The sequence below is a fragment of the Amphibalanus amphitrite genome, unplaced genomic scaffold (genome assembly GCF_019059575.1).
Source record: "Amphibalanus amphitrite isolate SeventyFive unplaced genomic scaffold, NRLGWU_Aamphi_draft 000049F_arrow, whole genome shotgun sequence".
NCBI classification, from domain to species: domain Eukaryota; kingdom Metazoa; phylum Arthropoda; class Thecostraca; order Balanomorpha; family Balanidae; genus Amphibalanus; species Amphibalanus amphitrite.
The window spans coordinates 231,374-241,693 of NW_024881545.1; the positions used below are offsets into that span (position 1 = coordinate 231,374).

Below are 10,320 nucleotides of genomic sequence, written 5' to 3' on the forward strand. Positions count from 1 at the left end.
TTCTAGAAACTTGTGTGCAGTGTGGGGCGATCGTCCCTGCTCCGTCCGACTTTGTTTTCTGGCCGTGCGAAGAGGCCGCTAAATCTTGCATGCTTTTATCCCCGGGAGTGGAAATGGGCACTGTACTGACTTTGGCAGCTCTTCGGGCCGACGGGTCGGGTGGTCTGTTCTGTTCGGTGAAGTGAAACACAGCCACCGGGGAGTGCCCATTGTTTGAAGCTCGTTTTAACTAGTGCTGTTGAGCAGTATATCTGAAAAGCGATGCTTCAGAATGATTCACGACCACTTTTAAACGCTCTGTTTTCTTTGAGCTGGAAATGACTTGCCTATTTTTATCCTGATAGCGTCATTTTTTTGTGGTAAAGTCATAAGTCTCAATTTCCACTTCGTCGACTGTATTCTAGTCGCGCTTTCCGGGCCAGAAACGGTCGCTCTATCAGCTAACAGCACCATCGGCTCTCTGTATCGCTGATGGGTGCCGCCTGTCGGATTGTTTGGCCTCCCGTTGCCAGGGTCACGCCTCTGTCTAGGAGAAACCACTCTCATCTGGCGGCATTCTGGCTCCGTCGGCTACCGTCCGTCCAGCCCTCCTCCGCGCGTCTCTCGCCGGCAATTGGAGTGGCCTGGCCGGACGGATAACGCCCCCGTTCTCAGATTGTGTGGCTGTGGCCGGGTGTGTGCCTGAGACTCAGTGCCAGGGCCAGGCGCAGCCCCGGGCGGCGGGGGCGGCGGTGGGCGGTAGCTAATGGAGTCACGATCTTACTCCCCAGTGCCGACAGCCCGCGACCCCTGTGCCACCGAGCAGGTAGCCGTGTCGTGAATACAGACAAATGGAAAATGGAACGTGCGCCGCGCTGGAAGGCTGTGTCTCTTCCAGTTCTAACTCGTGATAGCGACCGGTTGACATTTTGAACGTTCTGACCACTGGTCGATGATCGAAAATCTATTGCCTGATTAGGTGATTCATTGGTTGAGTTAAAATTGTATGGCGGTCGATAGTTGCGTGTATGTGGGAGTTTACGTCGATTCGTGGTTAGTTTCCCAAAGCACAGGTAGCCGTTATAGCGCGGTATCCGGCTGTATCGTGGATGGTTGCCAGGTCCCCTGTTGTTAGCTCGGCGCCGGTCCCCTGTCGTTAGCTGGGCGCCGCTCGTGACAATGCCACTGCGTCATCGGTTGCGGATACGCCGCTGTTTAACCACCACGCTCCCCGTGCCTTCGCTGACCTCTGACCCGTGACCGTGACCCCGACAGGTCCGGCCGTGTTCCCGGGACCCTACTATGGCCTGCCGTACGTGTATCCGGCCAGCATGCTGCAGCCGGGCCAGGCGGCGGCGGCCGGCGCGCGGCCCGGTCGGCCCGTCACCCCCGGCGGCTCCGGCTCAGTGGAGGCCGCTGGCGGAGCGCCGCCCTCGGCCGCCGCAGCCGGAGCCGTGCCCTACATGATCCCTGCGGCCATCTACGACCAGAACGGTCTGGTGGTGAGCGGACTGCGCGGAGTCGGCAACGGCGGCCCCGTACGACTCGTCTCCCCGGCGCCGGTCATCATCAACTCGGGAGGTGCGCCGGGCCCGCTCGGCAACGGCCTGCGGATGCTGGGCAGCCAGGGGCCGCAGATCGGCACACCGCCGTCCGTGTTCAACGGCAGCGCGCCCAACTTTGCCGTGTCTTCAGCGGCCGCCACCGGCGCAGGTAGGTGACGGGACGGGACGGGACGGGGTGGGACAGGTTGGGGGGTGGGATGGGTCAAGCGACTGACGTGTGTGAGAGGAGTAGGCGTGAGAGACAGTGTAAATGATTGGGCAGAGAGTGATGGCAGACAAGTGGGAGATACAAGAGATGTAAGGACTGGTGTTCGAACTTGGAGGACTGGTCGACCTTAACTGAGAAAGAGACAAAGAGAGTTAATGCTCCTCCGTAGATGATACACTTGTTTTTTTTTTTTTTAATGAGAAGTATACGTTCAGGTTCACTCAAATTAATTATCGCTCAAGTCACATGCATGCGTGCACCACTAGGACCACGTAAGACTGCAAACGACAAAGTTTTTCCTGATGGGTTAGCGTTGTCACCTAATCAATGGCGAACGATCGGAGTCCACTATCCTGAGGAAAGGCCTAGGCTGTGTCTTGTGTAGCCAGTTGTCTCTGGGTCTCCTATTGCCACCGCTGGGCGGGGCCGGTCCGGTGCGCGTGATCCGATAATGGGCCCGACGATGGCGCCGGATATTTCCCCTCTCCGACGACGGATCTGTTAGACAGGCTCACTGGTGACGGGCCGATATATCTGCGACAGACAGACGGTGGTGTGTGCTTAGACGTGCGGACAGAATGGGATCAGGGAGGCAGATAGATAAACACGTACAGACAAAGAGACATGCATGCAGACGCAAACAATGATCAGACAGATAGGCTTGCTTGATTGTTTTTAGTAAGTTCATGCCTGTGCACCAATTCAGTTGTAAATTTCTACATATTGTCATGTCCATCATCAACAGACGACAAAAAGCATACAGACAGAAAATCAGACGAGCATATACACCAGGCACGTACGTCGTACACAGACAGACACATAGACGGATAGTGCAGACAGGGCAGTTAGTTCAGCAGACAAACATACATACACGGGCCGCTGTCCTGCGTGAGAGGCCATCCGTTGTTAGAGGTCGGCGACCGTCGTTAGCTGGACATGACACGGCTGTTCGCAGCGGAAAATGTCCTGGCCTCACGATATTCCCTAAGGATAACCTGATTGGAACACCGACCGAGGTTGCTGGGTGGTGGGGAGGGATGGCAGCTTTTTCTAAGGGTGTTAATGGATGAGAGATGTGTTGTACGTGGCATTGCTTTCAACGGAAATGACGCGCATTGTTGTATGCTGAGTGCAAATGTCCTAGATGAAAGTTGTTTTGTTACATGAGTGTCATCAGTCTTGCTTTTACATGTGGCTGTGTGTCAGGGCCAGATTAGCGGCGATGTGCCGGTAAACTCGTCTTATCTCGTTGGGCAATCTCAGCCGCTAGCACACGACATACTACAACTCACTTCAACAGTGTCAAACGCCGCTGACCATGTGTGTTCCCTGCTCGGCAGATACTCTAACGAACGGCTCCGTGTCATCGTTCGGTCAGCTGGGCCTGCAGCCGAGCAGCTACGGCGGCTCGTCGCTGGCCGGCCTGGGCGCCGCCGGCTCAGCCAGTCAGATGAGCACGAGTGTCGCCTCGCGCCGGGACTCGTTCGACCGCGGCTCGTCGGCCTTCTCACCGACAGTCGACTTCAAGCCGCCGCGCTGGCCGAGCAGTTACGGCGCGCTCGGCTCGGCCTCCTCGTCCGGCCTGGGGCTGGCGTCGAGCAGCCTGACGCCGCCGCCCAGCCTCAACTCGAACTCACTGCCGCTGGGCCCGCTGGTCGGAGGTCTGGGCGGCAGTATGCTGTCGGCGGCGCCGGGCGCCGAAGGTCGTCACCGCACCAGTCTGTCGGCGGGCGTGTTCGCTGGCGCAGGGGGAGGAGGCAGCTCACTGTTCCCTCCGCGGCGAGGTAGCAGTGTGGATCGCTCCTCAGCAGGACGCAGCAAACTGCTGGAGGATTTCCGGAACAACCGCTACCCGAACCTGCAGCTCCGGGACCTTCAGCAGCACTTTAAGGAGTTCTCACAGGACCAGCATGGCTCGCGGTTTATTCAGCAGAAGTTAGAGCGGGCCACTCTAGCAGAGAAGCAGCTGGTGTTCGGTGAAATCCTCAGTGCGTCCTACGGCCTGATGACGGACGTATTCGGAAACTACGTCATCCAGAAGTTCTTTGAGTTCGGCACGCCGGAGCAGAAGACGACTCTGGTACAGAGGATCACGGGCCACGTGTTGTCGTTGGCGACACAAATGTACGGCTGCCGCGTCATACAGAAGGCACTCGAGTCCGTCTCAGTGGAGGAGCAGAAGGAGTTAGTGCGCGAGCTCGACGGCCACGTCCTCAAGTGCGTCAAAGACCAAAACGGCAACCACGTCGTACAAAAGTGCATCGAGTGCATCGAGCCTCTGTCTCTACAGTTCATCGTGGACGCGTTCCGGGGCCAGGTCCTGGCGCTGTCCACCCACCCGTACGGCTGCCGCGTGATCCAGAGGATCCTGGAGCACTGTCAGCCGGAACAGACGCGGCCGCTGCTCGACGAGCTGCACCAGAGCACCGAGCAACTACTGCAGGACCAGTACGGAAACTATGTGGTACAGCACGTGGTCGAGCACGGCCCGCCGGAGGACCGCTCGCAGATCATCAAGGCTGTGCGCGGCAAGATCGTTGTCCTGTCGCAGCACAAGTTTGCCAGCAACGTCATCGAGAAATGTGTCATGTTCGGCACTCGGCAGGAGCGCTCACAGCTCATCGAGGAGGTCTGCTCCTTCAATGACGCGTAAGTTAAGCGGGGAATCCCTGGGGTCGGCTTGGCTTGGGTGTCTCAATGTGTCTGTTTATTCTTGGTCTATTTACTGTGTGCAGTATGCATGTGTGGATGGGGGGTAATGATAAATAATAGAGTAACCCAATCTACGCAACCTATCTAATCTGTGTAATCTGTGTAATAGGTCTAATGCGTAGATGGATCATCCGTAGCCAGTGCGCCCCAGGCTTTATCTTCACTCTAATCGCGCCGTCTTTGGAGATCGACAGAGCCCACCGGTCTCAGATTGTCCCCGGATAACAGTTTATTGCAGTATTTGCGGTATCATTACTGTCGTCCTGCCACGCGATACTGCCCCCGGGACGGCGCCAGTAAAAACTCCGCGGCGGCCCGGTGTTTGCGTCGTGCTGTCAGCGGACGGCGGTCTCGCCATGTTGGATAAACTGGTTGCTCTCTCTGGGCCGCGCGCTGACAGCTGTGGGGCCCCGTCCGGGGGAGGGTTGGACCGGTTAGTCGGATCGAGTGTTGGATGGTCAGAGGTACAGTTTAATCCCCAGTGGATGTGAATCGGGGAGTTCTGTTCCAATTCTGTCTCCGGCGTATTATCTGCGGGAGTTTAACCTACCCAGCCAGCGGCAGCGGCAGCGGTGATGATATCGGCCCAGTGTGCCGCATTCCTCCGCCCACCCCCTCTCTCCGTCCCTCCTTTCCTCTCTCCGTCGCCGCCGTTAATGCAGCGCCGGCAGCCATATCGCCGACGGGAGATTGGCCGGCCGGCGCTGTAATAGCGTGCTGCTGGCGCCCGTATTGGGCCGCCCTCGGGAGCGGCACCTGGCGAGAAGCCCCTCCCCGCTCGCGCACCGCCGCCGCCGCCCGCTCGGACCGGCCAGATTAAACTGGTGCGCGCTGGCCGACCCCCGTTGTGGAGCGGTGATCTGGTACGGGATGAGTACACGGGTGCTCGGGATGGCGAGCTCACTGCGTTAGTGGGAGTAATGAGAGGGACTTAGCGGTGTAAGCTTGTCCTGGTGGGATCGTAAGGAAAGCTAAGGTCAGCCGTGGTGTCGCAGGTCTATGTGGCTCTGTCTGTCTGTTACTGGCTATGTGCGTCAAAAACATTTTTGTGTGTATGCTGCCCTGTGTCTATTTGCTCTGTATCTCAAAATGTGTAGTTCTCTCCGTTTGTCTTTCTGTTGTGTGTTGATCTGTCGAGTCTGAATCTGTCTGCTCGGACTGCTGAGTGCTTTGTGGTCGCTGTGTAATGGCTGTGACGCCCCGACTGTATTGGTTGGCCGCGTGGCCCGGCGCCTGTGAGATGGATGGCACCGATCTACCACCGCAGTCGGGAACTGTCGGATAGTCTCCGCCTCAGACTACAATAACGCTAGAGTAGTGTGTCTGCTTCGATCACTCTAATGTGGCCTTGTTTGTGCGTGGCAGAACGATGCTGGCGCTACTGAAGGATCAGTTCGGCAACTACGTCATACAGAAGATGATCGACGTGGCGGAACATGCACAGAGGAAGGCGCTGCTTGGCAAACTGAGGCCGCACCTCAACAACCTGAAGCGGTACACGTTCGGTGAGTGAGATGGGTGATGTCTTGGTGACCTTTATTGATGTAATGGAGGACGGGTAGGTATGGGAAATCGAGGGGAATTGTTTTCGAGCGTCTGGAGGATGTGTAAAAGTGCTTGGGAGTTTTGGGTACGGATGTGTGCCGAAATGGTTTTGAACTTTGTGTTTATTTGACGTTCATGGATCCAGTTTCCGCCCTCGTAGTTTACAGTCAGTCACCAGAGTCAACCGGACTAGGCCACTTTATTTCACAGAATCATTTGTTTCGGCAAAGCTAGTCGTGTGCATTTGCCGGTCGGATTATCATATGATAAGCCATTTCCAGACAGTATAAATCGTCGGCCGGGGGTGTTGTCGCCATCCATCGTCTGGGAGACTGCCTCCCCCCCCCCCCCCACACACACACCTCCCGTCCCTCCCCGATACCTCCTTCATCGTGGCGCAGCTGGGAGTGGCGACCCCGGCGCGCCGAATTGAATTACCTACGGCGGCTGGCAGCGACCGGTGGCTTCTGGCTGTCGCAGGTGGCAACTCTAATTGGCCCTCGCCTTCGCTTCCGCTCGCTAACAATCGGATTAGTGACGGAGCACTTGGTCCCTTGTGCGTGCGGAAGTGTGTGAGGTCGGCAGAGATGCCTTGTCAGCGACAGATGATGTGAAGTTTTCTGCCTCGCCATGCTCTAACCCGGTCGGTCGCTGATAGGTCGGCTGGTCAGGTATGTTTGGCTTCCGCGGCCGGTCGCCTCGACTAATTGGCCGTATGATTGCAATCGAAGGCCGCCGTCGTTTTTGCGGCCTCCCCCGATGTGTTTTAGGTGTGTGGGCGTCCCAGGTATGCTGCCGGTTTTGAAAGGCGGATTAGTGACGAGATGTGCGGCATTCAGAAGCTGCTGTCTGTCAACTGGCGAGTGTTTGATGGTTGCATACACGACGGCAGACATGTTTAGCACATGGGACGGCGTCGTGCGGTTTTTGTTATTACTGCAATCGTTTGAAATTCTATTAAACACGTTGGCTGCTGGATATTTGATTATAAAATTGTTTGAAAGGTAATACTCATGTTTTGTCGGATATTGTGGTGTATTGTTCGTTTGTTTGGCACGTCGTTACTAGCGGTTTAGTGTTTTCTGCAAGGATCAGCGGTGTTGAATCGAACCGAACGTCTCCACGTCGAATCAGTCTGACGTCTCTGTCGGCATTTGGTGGTCGCGGTGCCCCTTTGTTCTGCCCTCAGTTGATGTCGTGATGGCTCCGAGTTTGCAGCTGCTCCCCGCTCCAAAACCTCTCACCGGTTTTCACTCGTTCACCTCCCTGCCTTTCCCCGCTGCACGTTCGGTCCCTGTCCGAAGTTGGTCTGTTTTTCGCCCGGTGAGGCACTGACGGAGTTAGGTTGTAATCGTGTTCGACCGACATCTGAGTTAGTCGCAGAGTTTTAATACAATCCGCAGGGCAGTGGAATTAAAAACATGTCTTACAAGAGTGCTTTCCGATCCGCTACCGCTTTGTGATTCCACAGGGCGAGGGGCTGGTGGAGCTTCTACGGGTGTTCAGATGTGAATACTGAGGTCCAGAGAATATGTTGTCATTCGACTATTGATTGATCTGACCCACCATCTGTAACTGAACTCGATGTTTCATTACGTGTGTGACACTGTCTGACCACAGTCTCTGTCCTTTCGCAGGTAAACACATTCTGGCCAAACTGGAGAAGTACATGGGCCGTCAGCCGGCCGCCGGCCAGGAGCTGGGTCCGATCGGGCCACCGCAGCCGTCAGGGAATGGTGTGCCGCCGGCCCACGTGCAGGCGCAGGGTCACGGCCTGTAGTGCGCGCCGGACGGCAGTGCATGAGACTGGTCACAGCCCACTGACGGGACGGATGGTCTGACTCGACGGCCGCGCCCGATCGACGGTCGACGCCGGACGGTGACTGTCCGACCGGGATGCTGGTGGTGTGGCATCGCCTGCCGCCGCAGGAGCAAGCTGAGGGTATCGAGCCACCCGCGGCCGTCGCGCCGCGGCAGTGACACTCCAAGACGACACCGCCGCCGCGTCCCGCTGACCAGACTGAGGCGACCTTCGCGGCGAGGCTGGAATGTCGCCGAGGTACGCCCGGCGCGCCCGACCGGCTCGGTCGCGTGAGAAGACGCCCCTCGACGCGTGATGTGTCTGACTTGCCACAGCGGCCCATCGACCCACTGCCACCGCCGCCGCCGCCGCCGCCGCCGTCCGGGCTGCCTCGACCGTCCGCGCACCGCTTCATTTGTACATACAGCATTCAGGGTCCAAGACGTGTGTTCTGTGTACATTTTCGCGCACGATAAATCCGCGTTCGGCGCTCGGCGGCATCGGCTGCGGCTGTGACTCCCGTGCCAAGAGGCAGGACCGGCCGGCCCGCCGACGCGCCGACGCTTCTCAATGACTGAAGGAAGAGAGAGAGAGAGAGATGGAGAGCGAGGTCCGGGTTGCGGCGGTGGTGGCGGCGGTGGCGGACGAGGCAGTGGCGGCGGTGGGCACGACGCTATAAAGTGCGGTGACAATGGAGGAATAATGAGCTACCGGCGGCGACTGGCGCGCGCCGCTGCCACCTCTATCTCTGTCTGCGTCTCTCCTGTCTCTTGTTTGACTCTGTTTTCTCTATGCGTTTATGTACAGCATGACACGCGTCATCTACTGTCTGTCACTGTAGATATGTCCAAAGGATTCTGTAGATAGCCATCCCCGGAGCCGTCTCCATCTTGTAAAAATCATCTGTACAGGAAACTCTTTATTTTGATACAAAACCACTAGGAGAGCGTTTTTGTTTTTACTTTGTGTGTTGCGCGCCGGGCCCACTAACTATTGTTTTCTCCTGATGGTCTGACGACGATGGACCGCACGCCTAGTTAAGTAGACCGCCTGGCTGCGTGCCGGCTCTCAGAAACTGGCTTCAGCGCGGCCGCTGAGGGCATTACCGCTGTCCGCCCCCGCCCCCGCCCGTACCGTCTCGGTCAGTAGCCGGTCGCCCGTTTTAAAGGTGACGATGTGGCGGGTCGCCCCTGCCCTCCCCGCCCGCCCCGGATCGCCGGCCGGGCTGACCTCTCGTGGTCGTCCGACCCCGCCTCTGCCACCCGTCTCACTCTGTGCACGCTGACGCGCGCGTCCCAGGCCGGCGGCGGTGGCCAGTCGGCTGGCGATTCCCGTGCCCCTCTCCCTCCCCCCCCCCCCCTCCCCTGACCCCACGCTGTATGCTACACCGACTTCGAAGCCGTCGGCTGTATTATATGACTGTAAAATACTGTACTGTAGTCAATAATACATTTTCTGTAACGACGGACACAGATTGTGTTTCCCGAGTACCTGAGAACCTGAAGCCCAGTAGTTGGTAGTTTGGAACGGGTCATGGGCGTCATTAAAGGGACTGTTCCATCTTCATGTGTTAGCAGTGTGTGTTATGACTGCGAATGGCCGTGCATCGGTCAGATCGTTGGAGTTGGGACAGTCCTTTTGGTTCCGATCATCTAGTCGTCGCGATCATTGATCATTTGTTCATTGGCACATATTGTACATACATACATTATCATCGGGGTCATCTTCATTACCATCATCGCCACATAACATCATCAGCGTCGTCATAACGTCATCACATAATAACCCTTACCATTATCAATATATTCATCAACAATCGGCATTGTGCATCGAGCACAAGAATCGACAACTTCGCTGCAATGAGGCGAAACATGGTGAACAATGCGGTTATCTGTATACGATTTGTCCATTACCAGCCAAGAGATGTTTTTGTTACGACTTACGTGGTTATTTACGACGTGGGTACGGGCATGTGTCGCTGAATAGTGGAAGTTCTGAACTGCAGCAAGGGTTTTCGTGAACATTCATCTAGCATTCAGGAACTTCGGGAATCAGCGGTTATCTGTTCCGATTCCCCAGAGCCATGAATATTTCAGAAAACCACGCGCCTTTGGCGTCTCAGGTATTTTATTGCTTCATTTCGAAAACAGGTGGTGCCCCAAAGCTGCTCCATGAATATGCAGATTGCAGACTGACCGCGGTCCCAGTGGTAAATGGAGATAGGAGTTCTAGCTGTTACGTTGAGGATTGGTCCATACTACCGCGTCTGTCTATTCCACTCCGCTCTGGAGATAAGGTTAATGCTTAGATCGGGCTCGTCTGATGGATTGATGATTGACTGCCTGCTATCAATCGTCCTTTTTCCTTTTCTTCAATGTGGAATTGTATGATGAAAGGAACGTGATGTTAAGATCTCGGTTTTTTATTTGTTTTTTTTATTTGTAAAAATTATATCAATTCAGATATATCTCGGACGTACTGCCCCATAACTTACGAAAGCTCCTGCTGTA

At 56.2% G+C, this 10,320-nt stretch overlaps 1 protein-coding gene across 3 annotated transcripts in view; it reads left to right on the forward strand.

The window, feature by feature from the left end:
• LOC122377682 (pumilio homolog 2-like) overlaps nucleotides 1-9,278 on the forward strand; it is a 98,280-nt gene extending 89,002 nt beyond the window's left edge. For all 3 annotated transcript variants that reach the window (XM_043358003.1, XM_043358004.1, XM_043358005.1), the window contains 4 exons: nucleotides 1,255-1,692; nucleotides 3,093-4,401; nucleotides 5,830-5,969; nucleotides 7,647-9,278. In XM_043358003.1, the coding sequence (XP_043213938.1) occupies nucleotides 1,255-1,692; nucleotides 3,093-4,401; nucleotides 5,830-5,969; nucleotides 7,647-7,789 (2,030 nt within the window). In that variant the 3' untranslated portion in view covers nucleotides 7,790-9,278. The remainder of the gene's footprint in view (nucleotides 1-1,254; nucleotides 1,693-3,092; nucleotides 4,402-5,829; nucleotides 5,970-7,646) is intronic.
• The last annotated feature ends 1,042 nt before the right edge of the window (nucleotides 9,279-10,320 follow it).